General features: G+C 43.6%; 1 protein-coding gene across 1 annotated transcript; it reads right to left on the bottom strand.

Moving 5' to 3' along the window:
* Positions 1-218: 218 nt before the first annotated feature.
* LOC122923501 (immunoglobulin superfamily member 11-like) lies at positions 219-23008 on the bottom strand. Its single transcript, XM_044274325.1, has 7 exons — positions 22886-23008; positions 21582-21779; positions 20562-20769; positions 16352-16507; positions 14236-14358; positions 9261-9408; positions 219-8957 (listed from the first exon to the last, which is right to left on the bottom strand). The coding sequence occupies exons 1-7, from the start codon at positions 23006-23008 to the stop codon at positions 8507-8509; spliced, it is 1407 nt and encodes a 468-aa protein (XP_044130260.1). The 3' UTR covers positions 219-8506.
* Between the last annotated feature and the right edge of the window lie 329 nt (positions 23009-23337).

The following is a 23337-nucleotide window of genomic DNA, read 5'->3' on the forward strand; positions in this document are numbered from 1 at the left end:
CAAACAACACATAGGTTCCCCCACATTCATTTATGAAATTCTATTTTTGCTTTGAATTATTTTTAAAAATGTTTTGCAATTTTCTAATCATCCAGCAGGTGGCAGCACAGCCTAGCAGATCAAGAAAATAAACACGGATTCGTCATTTGATTACGAATATTTATCAACTGTTATAATACAGAACTAAAAACACGAGAGTCCAAGAAATTATTTTCCGTTAGTATATTTCTTTAAATTTTTCTATTTTCATTTATTTTTTTATTTTTTTTACAAAATATACAAAATGTTTCCGCTTCTTCCAAGGTGTTTACATGCTCATAACACATGATGAAGCTCCCTGATTTGTAGGTCTCATGCGTCTACAGTATTTTATAAGCCATTACCATCCCATAACCAGATGGGAACAATCCCGAATAAATCTGCTACATTCTGAGATAAGGATCTTTAAGTAGTGGACAGCAGATGGTTAGTGGTGCTAGATTCCATTGAGCCCTATGAAGCCGGGTTCCTCTATAACGGTTAGGACAAGGGGGGATTTGTTATCTTAGTCTTTTTCGGCATAGCTGGGTCTGGACCCGTTAGGTTCCCTTTTAGATCAGATCCTAGTTGTGGCAAACCTTCCCCCAAAAGGGTAGCCAAATATGTCAGTCAATGTCACAACCGCTATATGGATACCGTGCCTTACAATGTAAAAATGCATTTCACATCTTCATGACAGAGACCCAGACTTTGAGCCCCCCCCCCCCCCAATTTGGCTCATCGAAAATATTCTGAAAACAGTTGAATGATGAATTTTTGAATATTTTTGAAAAAAATATGATACTTTGTAACACGAAGGAAACCATCACCTTCTCTAGGCACCAGACCTCCTTGAGGACCACACATTGGTTAGAAGGAATAGAAAGCGGGTGGGAGGTTTACTTAGAAGTAGACATTATGTGCAAGATCCCACTCAGGAAATAATGTCTGCAACGAAAAAGAGGGTCTACAGACATAAGTGTGTAGGTTAACCTCCAATCCGACAAACGTTCCAAACCTCGAACATCACATATTAACAGATATTTGCTACGTGATTGGAAAATTAGGAAAAGTCTGCTCTCGAACTGAAATTTTTGACCAATAATGGTCGGTCGTGCAGGTTCTGTGTCTAGTTACATTTGGAGAAACTACCCAAATGTTCAGTTGCCACATGGACCATTTGGCACATTCTTTTAGCTGGATGTATACATCTTGAGTAAGACTGGAAGGGGCCAAATAATACCCCTTGACCTCCTGTACTAGGGATGTGGGGTATAAACAGGTCCGAGATGAAGTGTAGGCGCATTAGATGGCATTAGAATTTGACCAAAATATTGCATAAGGGGCCATGGATTTTTGGATTTTTAGGCAAGTTATTTTTTCTCTTTTTAATATGAGATAAACAATATCGTGGAGTCTTACAGCTCTTCTAAAGACACAGCTTGTCTCTTAGATTTACTGGCTCTGTCCTCTTGCTGTGCTTTTAATAGGTATAGCCCACTGTGAAGGTAAATTTGGGGGGGTACTTAGATGTTTAGATGCCCTAATGCCATATAAGCAAAATGGATAATAAAAATACAGTAAGTAATATAAAATGTTTTAAACAATTTTCACGCTCTTTAATGCCATAACCCACCATGACATACTGTACACGTAAATCATGAGCATTAAGGAGAAGAATGGAGTGAGCTCACTCCATATATGGCTGGTGCCAGTTGTATAACAGAGCAGACAACCAACGGCAGTGACTGGGATCGGAGATAACGCTGATCCCAGCCATTTTACCCCACAGATGCCACTGTCAGTAATGACCACGGCAGCTGTAGGGTCAGAAGGAGAGGGCCGATTGGAGCCCTGTAGGCAAAATCATGGAGTTCTAATCAGTTTCTATGACAAATGCAAAGCTAATCCTCAGCTACAGCCTGGGAGGCAGCCTGTGAAAATCTACTGTGGTATATTTGACAAGCAATCATGAAACTGCATGTTCAAGTTCTCTTGAACATGCAGTTCTCAAAGGGAATAAAAATTACAGAGAAAAAAAAAAGTTTAAAAAAATAAAAAAAATTCTATCCCCCCTTCCCAATTTTACTTACCATATAATAATAAATAAACTTAAAGGCTATGTACACCTTTGGAGTTAATTTTTGTTTATGATTGCATGTTACTCATTTTTGGCAGACAATAGTTTTTTTCAATTGGCCTTTATAAAAAATATTGAGTTGTTCTGTTACAAAAGGTTAACTGTTTGTCTAGCTGTGTGACTGGTACTTTCACTTTGTGCCCTCATATAATAACTCTTATCTCTAAACTTAGAGATCATAAAAACTTATCTAGGCCACATCCTTATCTGTAAGATAAGAACTGAGCTATAATGGTAGAGAGAGAGCAGAGATAAGGAGTCCGTCTGCTCCCTAGATGACAGAGAATCCACAGGCAGCTGCTAGAGCATCTCAGCTTTGTACAGAAAAAAGGACTCCATATTTTTAATAAAGACCAATTGAAAAAAAGTATTTTTAGCTCATAGTACAATGCAATAATTTAAAAAAATGCCCTCAAAAGGTGTCCATAGCCTTTAAATAAATAAAATATAACAATATTTGTCATGTGTTTGGTGGATGCCGTAACAAAAAATAATTAAAATAGATTTGCTACTTTTGGACACCCAAATAAATTGAATGAGAAGTGATCAAAAAGTGGTATGTACCCCATAATGGTACCAATAAAATGAGCCTTCATACAGCTCTGTAGATGGAAAAATAAAATAAAAATTATGTTTGTTATTAATTGTTTCAAAGTAGTAGTTTAAAGTTTTTTAAGTAGTTAAAACATTATATAAACTACAAAAATGTGGTATCCCTTTAATTATACCGACCCACAGAATATGGTCAGGTTATTTTTTTTGCACATAGTGAACACTAAAATCCTAAAAACTATGGTGGAATTGTGTTTCGTTTTGTGTTTTAATGGTGCCATTAAAAATTACAACTTGTCCCACAAAAAAAAAAGCCCTCCTACGTCTACGCAAATGGAAAATTTTAAAAAGTTATGGTTCTCGGAAGTTGGGGATAAAAAAACAAAAATGCAAATAGAAAAATTGTCCCTGTCCTTAAGGGTTTAATGTTAGATTTCAGATGAAAGTCAATGCGATTTCCATAAAGTGAGGGCACGTCTTTCGGAATAAAATGTGATATTAGACGCAAGGTCATGGTGGATCCCAGTAACTGCTCAGTATAAGACTCCTCTGCTCAGTGACGACAGCTGGTGCTAATGTTTCTGCAGTGTCTTAGTGTCTACCGTTCCCTCGACTGCATTGTACTGCAGCCAGGGACACTGATGTTTGAGAGTCGCAATGCTTCACAGATCCTGCTGCCTCGCCAATATAAAAAGGAAATGCAGAGAGGGAGCGACTCTATAGGTCGGTCTGTTCTGGGGGAGAACTTTATGGAACTTTATGTGTTAAGTCCAAAAAAAAGGACATGGTAATATAATAAAAAAGCACAATATGTTATACAACACTGAGGATCTAAATGGGGCTAACTCCTGGGAAATGCGGTACGCACAAATTCCTACTTCTATTCACTTGAGAACAGACGTGGTAGCCGCTAAGATAGCTGAGCCAAGAAATTATATTTGGGGATATGGGATAAGTAAATTAATTTACCAGTTCGAGCCACTGCAACCTCGAAACTGGGTCAGGAGAAAATCAAATTACTTCGATCTTCATGGAGGGTGTTAATCATCACCATGGGACAGTTCTTATGATGGGGCAGCTAAGGTTACCCAGGATCATTCTCACAGTGTTCCCAAAGATTGAGAATTACCTTAGTCATTCCCATTGTGAAGTGTTTGAACACCAAGGGATTGTCTCATGAGGACATGACGAAGGGGAGTCCCTCTATAGAAGTGTCTCTTGTTCTGATGGATTTAGACTGCCCATGCAGATATGGACATTTGGTCAAATGCAGCATCCCCTGGTGATCACAGTTGATCATTGGGAATTCGAAAAAGCTGGACCCACATCAGCTTCAAGATTAAATGGGTTAGGATCACTTCTCTATGGAGTAGTTTTAATGATTTAACTTTGCAAAGTCACAACGGCTAAGATTACCTGGGGTCATTCTCACCACATGTCCAAAGTTTGAGAATGACCTTGGGTTATCGTTGGTCATTTTCATGCTGCTGTTTTTTCTCACCAGGTTTCATGAAGGCAGCCTTGGGGCACAGAGATGGCATAAAGTGGCCATCTCCCCATTGGGGACCATATTCGTTAAGTCAGAACAGAATACCACTCTACAAAAAATTCTTAGTGTTGGGCTTCACTCTCAGATTGGAACAAAACCAACCTGACCATCTCTTTACCAGATTGTACAACAATGGAGAACTTGTAGAATTCAGTGAGAAAGTTGGCAAAAATCACTACCATTTGGTAAAGGGTAGATGTGTCCCATGTTCAGAGGGACCTGGGGAAAACATAGCCATGAATGCAAGGTGTCAAATTGTGGGCCATGCTACCTCCTATGGAATCCTATAACATAGGTATGGTATATCTGCAAGTCTACAGAAAACCACGGATAACCTATCATGATATCAAACTGAGTAGGTATCAACTCTCAGTTGAGTTGAGCTCTGCTACATCTGTATTTCACAGAACCTTTTGGTAAATCAATGCATGTTATTCAAAAAGTTACAGTGGGGATCAAGCGCTAATGTAATACATGGGTCAAGAAAGGGTTCCAACTGTCTACATTCCAGCTTGGTCCATCATCGCATGTAAATAGAGGTAAGGAATGTACATACTGTAATTTCTCAGTTCTATCACATTCTAAAAAATGTAGGCATGAATGGGACTCAAAAGGATTCTGTTGATTTTGGTCTTCCCAATTATTTTTAATTCGTCACATCACAAAGGGTTCCAAGTCATGGGTAATCCCAATAATGTTCCTACTTCTCTACTGTAAATTCCAACTTCTGGTACCACCAACCCCTAACGATGAAGTTGCCTTCAGTGATACAAAGTATCAATATTTCTGGTCATATCATCTTTATGCATTAGAAAAAAAACAAAAAATCTGGGCATTCTTTTTTTTTTTTTTTATATATTTTTTTTTTTACTTACATCACTCAAGAAACAGGATTTCATGCGGCAGGCCGGGCATCTCAAACTATTATGCAGGATGCAGGAAACTGAGTTTTAAGATTTTGAGTTTTTTCTCTTTTATCTGCCATAGCAAATGTAAACATAGCAGGAGGACGAGATTAGTTACTGCTTAGGCATCCTCAGACTCAGTGAACAACCAGAATGGCATTTGGGAGTGTGTACAGAAGACGCACTCACGCACAGCCCATCCCCCAGACCACCACCCACGTTAAACAGGTGCCCAGCACCCGTTCAAAAAATCTTGAGGAGGGGAACCTATCAAATCCATGAATGCCAATTCTGAGCGGTAAAAGACCTATGAGCAAGTGCAACCTCTGACCCAATTATCGTTTTAAATGATCTACCCTACCCCCATAAAAATTGTGGTATCCATACATTTTATAGATTACTACCATGCAAGCCATACATACCCACATTAGTGTGCTGCCAAGCATGCCACCCAACAGGTGGTTGGCACATCGAATGCCGCAAAGCTTTTGCAGTAAATATTAGAGTTTTTGTATTCAAGTCATTATGAAGGCATATGCACCCCTAGTAATATTAGAACTAGTATTAAAGACATTCCGAATATGGCCAAAATGCATATTTTTTTTTTTTAGGATATATCAAAAAGTCATGGATGCATGGATTATTTTGAAGATATTTTTTATCCCAAAATATTAGAACAAACCTCCCTCACCCACTCATCTGAAACATCCAGACTATATTAGTCAAGGGACATGTCAGGGAATAGGCAGAACCTGTCTGAAACCCATTACCGTGCCGGTGAGTTAATGCTCTACTATAACATTGCAGCAGTTGGTTAATTGACATCATATTCGGAAAGGAGGGAGAAACTGTGAAGAACACATGAATCCAACATTCAGATGAGACTATAACCGGAATTAATAGAAAACAACTTAATATCCAACGAACATGATCAGATTTCCATTTGACCTAAGTAAGTTTTTGAAAAAATACACTCGTTGAAATCCTAGACCCAGTCTGCTCAGCTTGGATAGTGTATGAGATTGGTGGAAAAGACCTTTTAGCAGGATGGATCTCCTTTATTATGATAGACTCATAAACGCTGAATTAGTGGGTAAACCAGCACCCAAAAAATGCTCCCCAGAACCTTAATGATTCTTTAGAAACAACTATAGGGGGTGCAAAGCAAGCTGTTGCACCCAAAAAACTAGTGCACGTAAGAAAACACCATGACACATGGTAGGTGGGGTTCTTGTTTCAGATCTTGCATTAGGGCCACGAGAATCAACTCTGTAACCATCATGGGAATAGGTTCTCTTTAACAGGGAGGGAGAGGGTACATGGGGGTAAATATTTTTTTTCCAGACCCATCAGTGGCAATCAGGAGACCATTTGGTGGACTCATTTGCAACAACCAGTTTGGCATCCTTAGTGCAAAACAAGGTTCCTGTCCTGGTGACGGGTTGCCTATACTCTACTGGAAAACTAGCCATACACATTCATTATTTTAACATGGATCTCAATGTCTATGGGCAGTGCCCATAAACATCTCTACCTGGGGAGCAGAATAAGGATCCATTAGGTTCAGTTTTAACTTATCCAACCCAGAAGCATAGAGTAGCCCACTGAAATTACATGCACACTTGGTATGGTCGAGACATGTCTATGGACCGTTTTAGATAACTAATGATCATGGGATACTATGAAAAAAATGCAAAAATATTCTGGATTTTGGTTGAGACTGGAAAGAAAAAATATGAAATCTAATATATATATATATAGAGAGAGAGAGGTATAGAACACTTGTAACCTGTGAATAAAGTTATTTGAACATTATAAAGTTTGGCTCTTGTGTACATAATACTGTAACTCTGCAGACATCAATTTTCAGGCACATAAACACTGGATATCCAGTATTTCGATCAAGAGTCCACTTGGGGTATACTTGCCGTTTCCCCCCCTTTTTGTTGCCACTTAGTTGGATTTGCAGCATAAGGAGATTCAACTGTTTCTGTGTTCGTCCACTGAATAATAGAGATATATGAAAGCTTCAGCCCTTCACTGGGTAAGAAGACAGGATTTGAAGGCTAACACTCAACGAGGAGGCTGGTTGACCCATTGGTGCTCATGGAGGACAATCACTAGAACGTGTTGCATTTGTTGAACCAAAAACGTATTAATTCCTTGCCATTGCTTGTCATTAAATCACCCGAAACTCTGTACGGCTCCCTCTTCAACCTTCTGTAGACTACAGCAATTTCAAAAATTATTTCCATACATCCTACTGCATGTTCAGGCTCCCTCATCCAACTTCTGTAGACTACAGCAATTTCAAAAATTCTTCCATACATCCTACTGCATGTTCGTCTAAAGTGGACAACCCACGCTTCCTGAGAAATGGTGGAACTAAAAGTTCACCCATGGTCTCAACCGGAGCTGAAAGACCATGATAGGACATCTAGTTCTGCAACTTAAGAAATATCTGCAAATCAAGTCCATTAAAAAATAAACGCGTTAAGAACAAAAAAATAATAATGATGTTTTTTTCTGAGGGAAGAAAAGAAGTTGACACATTTGCCAAACACAATACAATGACCTAGTATTCGAAATTTGATACAATGATGACTACAGAGCCCCTAAAAAAATCAAATACTACAGAAAAATATTTTTTTTTATATATATATTAAATTCAGTAAAAGAATGCAAAACAGGTTCAGTGTCTATAATCTCAAAATAGGAACAAATATTTGAGGGGAAAAAAAATCGAGATCTTAGGAATCTTGAGGGATCTTCTTGGTATGATGAAGTCCGTGTCATATTCAGTGGCGATGGTGGGTTCTTGCAATGTATCTACCTGTTGGATGTTATTCCATGGAGGTGGGTATGAATAAAGTGCTGGAGGTATGTGGGATGGGGTGATTACTTCTTTAGCTGGTGATTTTTAGGGTGGTACAGAAGGGTGAGTTGGGTGGGGGGCTCCTTAGCACCGTCTTCAAAGAACAAGAGAACTAGTTGGATTCCAAGCAAGGTGAATGCTACAAAAATAAAGCCTTTAATGGGGCTTTGTGTGAGTGAGAGGAGCTGAACCAGAGTACGGGAGGCACATATGTTATCCTGTGTTGGAAGCCCCGGGGCTGTGCTTGGCACTACAAGGACGAGTTCTAATCTCGAGAAAACCGTCCACACTTCCCCTGTTTATTCCTTGTCTCAGGGTATGTCTGCTCTCACAAGAGCAAAGGACCGGCCTTTTTCCAGTTGTAGATTGCCTGGATGAAAGGAAGGAACAGAGAAGCACACGTGATGTTCTTTCATCCCACATGCTGACACGACTCTTCTTTGCCCCAAGCTGACTTTATGCTCTGTCTATACTAGCGACCCAGCTCTACTCTGAGCTGGTATCATGACCGGTACAGCACCTATCCTCTCCAATGTGGCCTGGCTAACAGCATAAGACCTAGTTTGAGACGGCTTAGCTTTTCTGCCAACCGTACCGTTGCTTCTACCTCCAGTCTTTGGAGAAGGGGCTGTGCTAGCCGTCACCACCAATGTCTTTGGAGGACCTGTAGAAGGTTGTCCACCATTAGCATATGTTGGTCTTGGATGACCTGTCACTGAACGGGCGGAGGGTTGGCGGCAACCATTGCAGTTGTAATGGACGTAAGAACCGGTGTTGAAATTGGACTTGGAGTTACTCCAGTAGTGACCATTGTAGATGTTTGTGTTGGTGGACGTTAGTGTATCATGCTCAGAGGAGGAGGCATCAGGGTGAAAGACTTTGGTAGACAATGCGCACTTCGGAGGAAGATCGTCCTCTCTAGAAAGATAAGGAAAATTATATGAACAGCAGATATATGTTAGTTTATACCTCATCTTAGATCATCTTCCTTTTTGATCATATATGCAATGCTTGGTAGACAAATTGTGCTTCTTAACTAGGAAGATGCAATATAAGTGTCCCATGGCCCAAATTCTCCATACACTTGTCGCCTTTATGCACACAATAGTGTAGACCCAACCTTATGATTGAGCTGACCATGCAAGATCATAAATATCATAATACTCAATGCAAACTGTATGGCAACGAAGACAATCCAATGATGCTCCCCATCCATCATACCTTATCTCATTAGGGATTTCATCTTCCTCTTCCTTGTGCTTGTTCCTCCAGTAGAACAACCCAACAACTACCACGATTATGCAGATGGCCAGCACCAACACTCCCCCAGCGATGGCTCCAGCTATAAGACCCATGCTCTGGTGCTGAGCTGAGAACACAAGAGTGAGCATCGTTACCACAGTATTGGTATTATGACCAACCTACTACAACTCAAAATAATGATTTGTGATCCTCTAGATCACCATATTTATTTGTTAAGGCAGTAAGAATATTATTACTAACCTCCATCATAGGTACTATAATCACACCACTAGACCAACAGGGATTATGTGATCAAACTATTAGATGTAAGGTCATATTTAATGAATTGTTCTCAAGGCAAGTATATTGTCAACCAGCTTGATCAAGGATACTATAATCAAGCCACAAGACCAAAAGGAATCAAATCACAAGACCACCAGGACCCAGAAGGTGTGAGGTCATATTTATTAAATTGTTAACATAGTCTTTTCAATGCAACATATTGCAAGTGCAACTCTTTAAGTGCACATACCAAATTATACCAGAATGTAATATTATGGATATGGAATCCACTTTGTCATCACTGTCTACTGACCATCACCCAAGTCTCTCCTCTCCAGATTTGTCTGCATTGAACCTAACCCAGAGTCTGATATTGTTCACACCCCTCATCTTTCCTTCTCATCACCTGGTATGTCTGCATTGAACTAGTAATGTCTCTTCCCCTGCTGGATTTATTGAGTATTTGCTTACATTGACTATTTCACCCCTGTATCTGGTCCTCCTTGATTAGGCCAAATGTAGCCCCCTTCCCTCTTGTTCACACCCGATTGAACACTGAATGGTATAAATCTAAGTCCTTAGGTCTTTCAGACCTTGGTCTTTTCAGTGCAACTCTTTAAGTGCACATACCGAATTATACCAGAATTGAACCAGAAGGGGACCGCAGGTGAAAATAAATAGTTAATGCAAACAATGTTTCAATCTTTCATCTTACTCTTCCACTTTTCCACAACCTCCTGAAATACCCCCACATCAATTCACCCAGAAAATAAACTATTCATCTCTCCCTCCATCTTACCTTCTCATCTGACCGCTTGCACAAACCTGTTTGGCAATGTAAAACACTTCCTTCCCAAACACACACAGATACCTCCTGCCCTCTCTTATTCTCACCTACTAACACTTTCTCTGCTTCTCCTTATTGCTGGTGATATCTCTCCAAATCCAGGCCCCCCTCAGCAAATCCCCACTATCACCTCTACGTCCTACTACAAATCTCCTCCTACAAATTTCTGCAACCCCTTAAACCTAATAACCATTCCTCTGACCCCTGCTCCTTTGGTTCCTCTTGCAGGAGCATTATGGAATGCACGCTTTGTCTGTAACAAACTGTCCTACATTCATGACCTCTTCATCTCTCAAAAACTTTCCTTCCTGGGTCTCACAGAAACATGGCTGACACCCTCTCACACCTCCTCCCCTGCTGCACTCTCCTATAGAGGATTTCAATTCACTCACACTCTCCGCCCCTGCTGCAAACATGGTGGAGGAGTTGGTCTTCTCCTATCAGACACCTGCTCCAACTCCAGCCCAACTCCACTGCCACCCTCCATTATGGTCCCTTCGTTTGAAGTACACTCTGGTCGCATCTACTCTCCCTCCAACCTCCAAGTAGCTGTCATTTACCGCCCCCCAAGCCCAGCCACCATCTTTATTGACCACTTTACACCTGGCTACTACACTTTCTTTCTGCCGACATCCCCACTATCATCATGGGTGACTTCAACATCCCTATTGACACCTGCCACTCAGCCGCCTCGAAACTACTATCACTCTCTTCCTCCTTCGACCTCTCACAGTGGTCTTCAACTCCCACCCACAGAGATGGTCACACTCTGGATCTTATCTTTACCCGCCTCTGCTCCCTATCTAACCTTTCTAATTCGCCTCTCCCCCATCTGACCACAACCTACTCACCTTCTCTTCAAAGGTCTCTTCTGCTACTCCCCCGGTCCACACACTAACACCCCCCCCCCCCCCGCAGAAACCTTAAACATCTCGACTTTCGCTTGCTTTCTGACTCTCTTCTGCCACTCTCTACCATTCGTTCCCTCAAAGACCCTGATACTGCCACCACCCTATATAACACCACAATAAGTACAGCTCTGGACACTGTTGCCTCCTCAGACACAACAACACCCGAAAAATCAACAGACAACCCTGGCACACCGACCTGACCAAAAAAATCTGAAAAGTTTCCAGGTCTGCTGAGCGGCGATGGAAGAAATTCGACTCTAAGGATCACTTCACCGCATACAAGCAATCCCTCCTCATTTTTAAATCCTCAATCGCTGATGCAAAGCAGGCGACTTCTCATCCCTCATATCTTCTTTGTCCCACAGCCCTAAACAACTTTTTAACACTTTTAACTCCCTTCTCCGTCCCCCAGCTTTCCGACCCTCTCATCTCAGCTGAGGAGTTTGCCACATACTTCAAACAAAAGATAGTTAACATCAGAGAAAGCTTCAGTGCACAGTCCCCACAGACCCTCTACACAAGTCTTCTCCCAAAACCAGCTTCTCCACTATTACAGAAGAAAAACTCTCCACTCTACTCTCCAGATCCCATCTCACCACCAGTACACTTGACCCAATCCCATCCCACCTCATCCCTAACCTCACCACAGTGTTTATCCCAGCCCTAAATCATCTCTTCAACCTATCACTAACCTCTGGTGTCTTCCCCTCTGCTTTTAAACATGCTACCATTACACTTATCCTCAAAAAGCCTTCACTTGACCTATCTTCTTTGTCCAGTTATCGCCACATATCACTTTTTCCGTATGCCTCAAAGCTACTTGAACAACATGTCCATTCTGAACTGTCCTCCCACCTATCCTCCTGCTCCCTCTTTGACTGCCTATAATCTGGCTTCCGACCCCACCACTCAACAGAGACTGCCCTCACCAAACTCACCAATGACCTACTAACCTAGCCAAAACCAAAAAACATGACTCTGTCCTCCTTCTCCTTGACCTGTCCTCTGCCTTTGACACTGTTGACCACTCCCTTCTGTTACAAACTCTCTCATCTCTTGGCATCACTGACCTGGCCCTCTCCTGGATCACATCATACCTCACAGACCGGACGTTTAGCGTCTACCACTCCCACACCACCTTCTCGTCTCATTTCCTCTCTGTTGGTGTCCCGCAAGTCTCTGTCCTAGGACCCCTGCTCTTCTCTATCTACACTTTTGGACTGGGACATCTCATAGAGTCCCATGGTTTTCAATATCACTTTTATGCTGACGACACGCAAATCTACCTCTCTGGTCCAGACATCACCACCTTACTATCCAGAATCCCTCGTTGCCTATCTTCCATATCCTCCTTCTTCTCCTCTCGCTTACTAAAACTTAACATGGATAAAAGAGAATTCATCATCTTTCCCCCATCTTGCTCAACCCCTCCAACAGACCTATCTATCACAATCAATGGCTGCACACTCTTCCAAGTCAACCAAGTCCGCTGCCTTGGAGTGACCTTGAATTCTGCCCTCTCCTTCCGACCGCACATCCAAGCCCTTTCCACCACCTGCCGCCTCCAACTCAAAAACATCTCCCGCATCCGCACTTTCCTCAACTTTGAGTCTGCGAAAATGCTTGTACATGCCCTCATCATCTCCCGCCTAGACTACTGCAAAATTCTCCTCTGTGGCCTTCCAGCTAGCACTTTCGCACCCTCCAATCTATCCTCAACTCTGCTGCCCGACTAATCCACCTCTCACCCTATTACTCCTCTGCCTCTCCCTCTCCCCTTCACTGGCTCCCCATTGTCCAGCGAATTCAGTTCAAAATACTAACAAATACATACAAGGCCGTCCATAACCTGTCCCCTCCCTACATCTCTGAGCTACTTTCCCGATACATCCCCGCCACAGAATCTCCGATCCTCACAAGACCTCCTTCTCTACTCTCCTCTTATCACCTCTTCCCACAATCGCCTCCAAAAATTTTCCCGTGCATCCCCCACACTCTGGAACTCGCTACCCCAACATATCAGACTTTTGCCTACAGTGGAATCCTTCAAAAGAAACCTGAAAACCCACCTCTTCAGACAAGCCTCCAACCAGTGACCCTGCTGCCTCTATACCGCCATGACCAACTTCACCCTCATGGTATGTCCTTCTCCCATAAGATGTAGATTATAAGCCCTCACGGGCAGAGCCCTCTCTCCTTCTGTACGAGTTTGTAGCTCGTCTTGGTCATGCTTAGTGCAATTGTCTGTATTATGTATGTATACCCCTTTTTATATGTACAGCGCTATGGAATGAGTGGCACTTTAATAATAATAATAATGATATTATTATCAACCAGCTAAATCAGGAATATTATAATCAAAACCACTAGACCAACAGGGATAATATGTTCAGACTACTAGACCACCTGGACCTAGCAAGCTTAGGGCAATATTTATTAAATCGATAACACAATATAGAAGTTATCAACCAGTTTAATCAAGGATACTATAATCTATAACACTATGATAGGACCACTAAACCACCAACTGTATAATTTATATGCCAACAAAGCCAGAAGAGATTTATTCACTAGACCACAAGGAATATAGTTGTCATATATAAGGCCAATGAGTACCACCTAGTACTACCCACTAAACCACCAAGAATATTTTAATATTAGGTAGGGATATGAAAATCACACCACTAGACCAACTGGGATACTATGATCAGATCACTAGACCACTAACTGTATATTTTATTAGCCCGCAAGAAGTTGTATTTATCCAAACAATTCTACCATTGACTATACGATTACAAGCCCTCTAGACCACCAAGGATATTATTTATTAACCACTAGACTACCAGGACTATGGTTTATCCATGCTCAGATTTTAGCAGGGCCCAATGATAAAAAAACAAAAAAGATAACTTACGAGCAAGTACTTGCAGGTCTAGAAGGCAGGTTCGAGCACCCATGAGATTGGATGATACACACTGATATCGCCCTGAGGATGCAGTACTTATGTTCTTCAGTAAGATAGTACCTTGAAACTGGTCTGAAAGTGAAAGAAGGTATCAGAAAAGCTCTGATCTCCGACTGCAGAGACTGGAACAAATGTCAAGAACTTTCTGTGTGTATGAAATAAAAGATTACATAGAGGCGAAGTGACTATAAAGGCACACTGTCTGAAAGCCCAGAGAATTGGGGGGTCTATAGCGTTTTAGATGGTAACATGTATTTTTAAGGTGGATTGGTGAGATGATTAAAATCACAGCCACTACTAGGTGGAACACAATGTAGTCGTATGCATTTAGCTCCCCCTAGTGGCAGCTGCAGGCACTCACAATTCTATAATTTAAAGGGGTCGGCCCGGGTCTAACCCCCAGCAACCCTGCCGATCAGCTATGATGAGGAAGCAGCACAGGCGCGGCAACCCCCTTCTAACAGTTGATGGACAAGGGTGCCAGGAGTCAGCCCCCCCCCCCCACTAATCTGATATTGACGAACTACCCTGAGGCTAGTCAAGTAGAAAGCAGTTGGCACTCCGTCCTCTCTATGTGTCGAGGGTCAGGCTCCCATGTACATAGTTGAAGATAAGACCGCCACTCACTCGGATGCAATTTTTTTTCTTTATTGGTCACATATAAAGGCACTTTTCGACGCGTTTCGGCTCGGGGAACGAGCCTTGCTCGCACAGGCGAGTGAGTGGCGGTCTTATCTTCAGCTACCCTGAGGCTAGGTCGTCAATATTGCTCCACTGCAGAACCCCTATAACTCTATGACTGTATGAAGGGTAGCTGGAGATTTGGATATCTGTATCAAGGCTGTAGCCTGCTCACAGGAAACCGAGACGAGGGTGGGATGACTATAACAATATGGCGGTATGCGGGCCCATATATCTGCACAGCGCCTGTATACACAAAACGGTATAAAAAATAATCTGCAAATGTGCACTGGAGCAAAAGTATACACGCCCTCCATAGATGACAAATATCAATGCAACGTATGAATTGAACACTACAAAAAGCTACAAACACGATTTTTTCACGAGAGGTGGATTCGTTATTTTCCGCCTCAGATAATAAGCCTCCGTCGCACACGGCCGCTGACTTCAATCAATTAGAAAATAAAGGCGCCCTGAATTAATAAGCGATATTCTCTCCGCTCGCGCAGTATCTATCAGTGTATTGGAGACACTTAAATCATGAGGTCCAGTAGGAAATGAGTAACGACAACGCGAGTCATTACACGCTGGATCCCGCCGATGATTTATGATACAGGAAAACTCATTAATTTTATGCTTTGCAAGCTACGTCTCTGTCAGCAAATTCGAGACGAGGGACTGAGTGAGGGACTGAGGGGTGATGCTGGAAAGACAAACACTATGGGGGGGGGGGTGCATACTTTTGCAACTTTTTTTATTTTATTGCTGCAATGAAGCAACTGTCTGCAAAGTTCTAATACAAAATCTCCACCCGCTTTGTGCATACAGCTCTGATGCAGACCTATGTGTCCCTATATTTTGTTACTCCGCTCCATTTTCCTACTGGTCTACGTGCTTAAGGTTTGGTGCTAGGGGGATGGGTCCAACAGGTAGATCGGCCGTGCCCTGGGTATTTAGAAACAGGTCTAGGGCGGCAAACTGCGGCAGACAATAATTTGGGGATTTTTTGATGAATTGATGGCTCCCAGCTCCTGGACAATCTGTTCCCTGTTTTTTTTTGCTCAGAGTTCCCCTTTAAGGGCTTGTTCTCATGACCGTGGTTTTGTTCCGCATCCGAGCCGCATTTTTGGTGGACTCACTCGCTTCAATGGGGCCGTAAAAGATGCGGATAGCACTCCGTGTGCTGTCCGCATCCGTTGCTCCGTTCCGTGGCCCCGCAAAAATTGTCAGTTTTGCGGACAAGAATACGCATTTCTATAAAGGGCCGTCCGTTCCACAAATTGCGGAAGGCACGCGGGCGGCATCCGTGTTTTGCGGATACGCAATTTTCAGACCGCAAAACAGGGCACGGTGGTGTGAACAAGCCCTAAGTCTAATCACTCACCTTGTGTTACAGATGCAGGGAGGATGGGATTGTTATCGACTTTCTCCCATAAGTACGTGGGTCTGGGAATTCCTTCCTCCGAGCTGCAAGTCAGAGTGACATCACTCCCAATATCCAGGGATCCCTGAATGTTGCAGAGGGGTTCAGAGGGAGGCACTGGAGTAACGGCATAATAACAAGTGTTTATATCAGAAGAAAACAATGGATAGGCTGCATTCTCAGTGATGTCACAGCTCTCTAGCGAATGGACAGGCTGCATTCTCAGTGATGTCACTGCTCTCTAGCGAATGGACAGGCTGCATTCTCAGTGATGTCACTGCTCTCTAGTGAATGGATAGGCTGCATTCTCAGTGATGTCACTGCTCTCTAGTGAATGGATAGGCTGCATTCTCAGTGATGTCACTGCTCTCTAGCGAATGGACAGGCTGCATTCTCAGTGATGTCACTGCTCTCTAGTGAATGGATAGGCTGCATTCTCAGTGATGTCACTGCTCTCTAGTGAATGGATAGGCTGCATTCTCTGTGATGTCACCACTCTCTAGTGAATGAATAGGCTGCATTCTCAGTGATGTCACTGCTCTCTAGTGAATTGATAGGCTGCATTCTCAGTGATGTCACCGCTCTCTAGTGAACGGATAGGCTTCATTCTCACTGATGTCCTTTGCTCTCTAGTGAATGGATAGGCTGCATTCTCAGTGATGTCACTGCTCTCTAGTGAATGGATAGGCTGAATTCTCAGTGATGTCACTGCTCTCTAGTGAATGGATAGGCTGCATTCTCTGTGATGTCACTGATCTCTAGTGAATGGATAGGCTGCATTCTCAGTGATGTCACCTCTCTCTAGTGAATGGATAGGCTGCATTCTCAGTGATGTCCCTGCTCTCTAGTGAACGGATAGGCTGCATTCTCAGTGATGTCACCTCTCTCTAGTGAACGGATAGGCTTCATTCTCACTGATGTCCCTGCTCTCTAGTGAATGGATAGGCTGCATTCTCAGTGATGTCACTGCTCTCTAGTGAACGGATAGGCTGCATTCTCAGTGATGTCACTGCTCTGTAGTGTATGGATAGGCTGCATTCTCAGTGATGTCACCTCTCTCTAGTGAACGGATAGGCTTCATTCTCACTGATGTCCCTGCTCTCTAGTGAATGGATAGGCTGCATTCTCAGTGATGTCACTGCTCTCTAGTGAACGGATAGGCTGCATTCTCAGTGATGTCACTGCTCTCTAGTGAATGGATAGGCTGCATTCTCAGTGATGTCACTGCTCTCTAGTGAATGGATAGGCTGCATTCTCAGTGATGTTACTGCTCTCTAGTGAATGGATAGGCTGCATTCTCAGTGATGTCACTGCTCTCTACTGAATGGATAGGCTGCATTCTCAGTGATGTCACCGCTCTCTAGTGAATAGATAGGCTGCATTCTCTGTGATGTCACTGCTCTCTAGTGAATGGATAGGCTGCACTGTCTGTGATGTCACTGCTCTCTAGTGAATGGATAGGCTGCATTCTCAGTGATGTCACTGCTCTCTAGTGAATGGATAGGCTGCATTCTCAATGATGTCACCTCTCTCTGGTGAATGGATAGGCTGCATTCTCAGTGATGTCACTGCTCTCTAGTGAATGGATAGGCTGCGTTCTCAGTGATGTCACTGCTCTCTAGTGAATGGATAGGCTGAATTCTCAGTGATGTTACTGCTCTCTAGTGAATGGATAGGCTGCATTCTCAGTGATGTCTCCGCTCTCTAGTGAATTTATAGGCTGCATTCTCAAGTGATGTCACTGCTCTCTAGTGAATGGATAGGCTGCAATCTCACTGATGTCACTGCTCTCTAGCGAATGGATAGGCTGCATTCTTAGTGATGTCACGACTCTCTAGTAAATGGATAGGCTGCATTCTCACTGATTTCACCGCTCTCTAGCGAATGGATAGGCTTCATTCTCACTGATGTCACCACTCTCTAGTGAATGGATAGGCTGCATTCTCACTGATGTCACAGCTCTCTACTGAATGGATAGGCTGCATTCTCAGTGATGTCACCGCTCTCTACTGAATGGATAGGCTGCATTCTCAGTGATGTCACCGCTCTCTAGTGAATGGATAGGCTGCATTCTCAGTGATGTCACCGCTCTCTAGTGAATGGATAGGCTGCTTTCTCAGTAATGTCACTGCTCCCCTACTGAATGGATAGGCTGCATTCTCAGTGATGTCACTGCTCTCTAGTGAATGGATAGGCTGCATTCTCAGTGATGTCCCAGCTCTCTAGTGAATGGATAGGCTGCATTCTCAGTGATGTCCCCGCTCTCTAGTGAATGGATAGGCTGCATTCTCAGTGATGTCACCGCTCTCTAGTGAATGGATAGGCTGCATTCTCAGTGATGTCACTGCTCTCTAGTGAATGGATAGGCTGAATTCTCAGTGATGTCTCCGCTCTCTAGTGAATTGTTAGGCTGCATTCTCAAGTGATGTCACTGCTCTCTAGTGAATGGATAGGCTGCAATCTCACTGATGTCACTGCTCTCTAGCGAATGGATAGGCTGCATTCTTAGTGATGTCACCGCTCTCTACTGAATGGATAGGCTGCATTCTCAGTGATGTCACCGCTCTCTACTGAATGGATAGGCTGCATTCTCAGTGATGTCACCGCTCTCTAGTGAATGGATAGGCTGCTTTCTCAGTAATGTCACTGCTCTCTACTGAATGGATAGGCTGCATTCTCAGTGATGTCACTGCTCTCTAGTGAATGGATAGGCTGCATTCTCAGTGATGTCACTGCTCTCTAGTGAATGGATAGGCTGCATTCTCAGTGATGTCACTGCTCTCTAGTGAATGGATAGGCTGCATTCTCAGTGATGTCACCGCTCTCTAGTGAATGGATAGGCTGCTTTCTCAGTAATGTCACTGCTCTCTACTGAATGGATAGGCTGCATTCTCAGTGATGTCACTGCTCTCTAGTGAATGGATAGGCTGCATTCTCAGTGATGTCACTGCTCTCTAGTGAATGGATAGGCTGCATTCTCAGTGATGTCACTGCTCTGTAGTGAATGGATAGGCTGCATTCTCAGTGATGTCACCGCTCTCTAGTGAATGGATAGGCTGCATTCTCAGTGATGTCACCGCTCTCTAGTGAATGGATAGGCTGCTTTCTCAGTAATGTCACTGCTCCCCTACTGAATGGATAGGCTGCATTCTCAGTGATGTCACTGCTCTCTAGTGAATGGATAGGCTGCATTCTCAGTGATGTCCCCGCTCTCTAGTGAATGGATAGGCTGCATTCTCAGTGATGTCCCCGCTCTCTAGTGAATGGATAGGCTGCATTCTCAGTGATGTCACCGCTCTCTAGTGAATGGATAGGCTGCATTCTCAGTGATGTCACTGCTCTCTAGTGAATGGATAGGCTGAATTCTCAGTGATGTCTCCGCTCTCTAGTGAATTGTTAGGCTGCATTCTCAAGTGATGTCACTGCTCTCTAGTGAATGGATAGGCTGCAATCTCACTGATGTCACTGCTCTCTAGCGAATGGATAGGCTGCATTCTTAGTGATGTCACCGCTCTCTACTGAATGGATAGGCTGCATTCTCAGTGATGTCACCGCTCTCTACTGAATGGATAGGCTGCATTCTCAGTGATGTCACCGCTCTCTAGTGAATGGATAGGCTGCTTTCTCAGTAATGTCACTGCTCTCTACTGAATGGATAGGCTGCATTCTCAGTGATGTCACTGCTCTCTAGTGAATGGATAGGCTGCATTCTCAGTGATGTCACTGCTCTCTAGTGAATGGATAGGCTGCATTCTCAGTGATGTCACTGCTCTCTAGTGAATGGATAGGCTGCATTCTCAGTGATGTCACCGCTCTCTAGTGAATGGATAGGCTGCTTTCTCAGTAATGTCACTGCTCTCTACTGAATGGATAGGCTGCATTCTCAGTGATGTCACTGCTCTCTAGTGAATGGATAGGCTGCATTCTCAGTGATGTCACTGCTCTCTAGTGAATGGATAGGCTGCATTCTCAGTGATGTCACTGCTCTCTAGTGAATGGATAGGCTGCAGTCTCAGTGATGTCACTGCTCTCTAGTGAATGGATAGGCTGCATTCTCAGTGATGTCACTGCTCTCTAGTGAATGGATAGGCTGCATGAGAAAATTCTGTTTACCACCCAGTCTGCTACACACCCTTACCTTATATACTTTACCCCAGTAACTGACACTCACCTAAAACGGTAAATCCCAGTACGCCAATATTGCGCAGTGCCCGATCCGGGAAGTTGTTGACCATACACTGGTAGGTCCCTGTATCGGACAGCTGCGTGTTATTTATGTAGATTGAAGCGTTGGTGCTTGGCATGGTTTGCATAAAACCCACTCGTCCTTGGAACTGCGCCGCCGTCGTGAAGACCTGCCCGCCCTGATATATAATGATCTGGGGGAAGACAAGCGTAGATTTATTATAGCGGTATCTATAGGGATGTTCTGCGCTATCTACACTGACCCCGCCCCCAGAACCTCGGGGGACGGCTCAGCACCTCAGCTATAGTTTGTTTCACTTCATCACCATTTTCAAGATTTCTGCTTGCTGTCACAGAATAGCAGCATTGTTGTTTGCATCCAGAAGCTGAGAACCGATCCCGATCTAATAGTTCTCTTAGCTGAGGGTTTGTTACATTTGGATCCACTCTAGACAATTCCCTGTGAGCTAAAGACATCAGAAGCACAAGGCTCTCCTGCCCTGATGGGTTGTTACAATGTATCAGTGAAGGTAACATGTATCTGGTTAGTTCACAGAGGACTGTGCAAACCGAACACAGCTGTACCAAACCCTCAGCTGTAAAAAAATATATGAATTCAAGAAGTACACAAAAATGTTCTCATTCACTGACAGCAAGCAGACATATGGAAAAAAATTTGAAAGAAGACAAAAACTGAAAGTATATTAGAAAGTAACAGAAGCTTTACAGCGATTACGCTTCATATACTAGAAAAACACTTTAATACGACTTGTTTTCAAACTCCTCCATTCACACCCAAAGCTAAATCCAGAATTCTGCTTGTTTCCTGTGACCAGTGCATTGTGGGAAATCACAGCGGCTAGAGCTGAGCTATGAGCTATGCGTGCAGCTTTGAAAGTGACTGGAGTAGAAAGTGTGATGTCATTCAAAAGCAGTTGAAATGTCACTAACTGAAGACACTGTCATTAAAAATGGAGGTCTGCCTCAAGTTAACCCTTTACCGTACCTGTTCGGGTTGGTTGGCATTGGACAAAGGGGTAACGGTCCAGATGATGTTGAGGTTGGTGAGCGCCGCACTGGTGGTGAAGGTGCATAAGAGCGCTGCGGACTGGCCACGGGCGACCTGTATGTTATCCTTGTCCATCATCACCTGCAGGGCGGTCACGAAACCTGCAATGAAAGAGTCCGTTACTGGGACGGCGTCCTGCTAACCTTGTGCAGGGAGAATCTGCTTACAGCAGGCGCAGGCCTCCTCACATTACACAGCAGTCTATTATCCAGATCAAATTATGTGGACGACCGGGATACGGAATATCTCACGTAACGTTTGTCCTCGCTTCCGCGCCCAGTTTAAAGGGAAACTGCGGTGATATTTAATGCAAGCACAGATACATGCATATGTGCATAAACTATCCAGGAATGACTGCAGAAAATCAAGATCATCACAAGTAAATCTATAAAACGCGAATAAACAGTCTATATCGTCCTCTATAATACGATGTGGCCACTGGGGGGCGATATTCCACTGGAATTTATGACATCCGACCCTTCGCAGACATATGATTAAATTATTATGGAGAACGGGGGCTCTATGCCGAGGTTGGATTTGAACCCAGGACCCCAGCACTGCAAGACACGAGTTCAAACCCCGGCATCGCCCAACATAACGAAAACAAAAATAAATAAAGCAATCTATATAATGCATAAAAGTAAGTGCACCCCTTAGTAGTCGCATGGTCGTGCAGCGACTTTTTCCGTGGCACTGTCCTAGGGGGCCGCCAGTCCGAAAAGTCAAGTTTTTAATTTTAATGCTTTAGATAGGTACAATCAATGCCAGGCTGTCGGCTGTAAAGCCATCACCACTGCAGGAGTGAATCGTGCCCCCTGGATGCCAGGATAACCATAGTGCCATTATTATAACAGGGGGTAAAGCGGTGACGCTCCCACCGGTACCGATATGTGATGGTGATACGACCAGCCTTCCACTGGACACAATGGGTGCCATTAAATGTAACTTTACCTTTAGTGGAACTACAAGTTCCAGAAATCCCACTGATACACAAATTATCAGTAATTAAGGAATAGATAAAAAAATGGAATGATTATATCCAGTAAATCTTTGCAGATGTAGCAGAGCTGAATTTGTGGTGATCCCTCATGCAGTGATCTGAACTATCCCTGTGATGCAATGGTAGGCGCTCAGCTCTGCTACATCTGTACACACACACTGCATATTATCGCTCTGCAGCGGCTGGGCAGAGAGGACAGTGACAGGGGGAACAATAGACTCAGGCCCGGGAGGCCACTCACTGTCCCTTCATGCTCCATAAAACCAGTACAGAGCCGCACAATGGAGCCAGCTGCTCCCAACAGCAGTGTCAGCGGCTGGTGCCGCCAGGGCGCACAAAGCTGAGGCTCTACAAGACCCTGCATGTCCTGGGTGGTACCGAGCCCGGGTATCTAAGCCTATCATATGTAATACTGACTGCAGAGCCCGGGTATCTAAGCCTATCATATGTAATACTGACTGCAGAGCCCGGGTATCTAAGCCTATCATATGTAATACTGACTGCTGAGCCCGGGTATCTAAGCCTATCGTATGTAATACTGACTGCAGAGCCGGGGTATCTAAGCCTATCGTATGTAATACTGACTGCTGAGCCCGGGTATCTAAGCCTATCATATGTAATACTGACTGCAGAGCCGGGGTATCTAAGCCTATCGTATGTAATACTGACTGCAGAGCCCGGGTATCTAAGCCT

This window comes from Bufo gargarizans, unplaced genomic scaffold (genome assembly GCF_014858855.1).
Source record: "Bufo gargarizans isolate SCDJY-AF-19 unplaced genomic scaffold, ASM1485885v1 original_scaffold_1662_pilon, whole genome shotgun sequence".
NCBI classification, from domain to species: domain Eukaryota; kingdom Metazoa; phylum Chordata; class Amphibia; order Anura; family Bufonidae; genus Bufo; species Bufo gargarizans.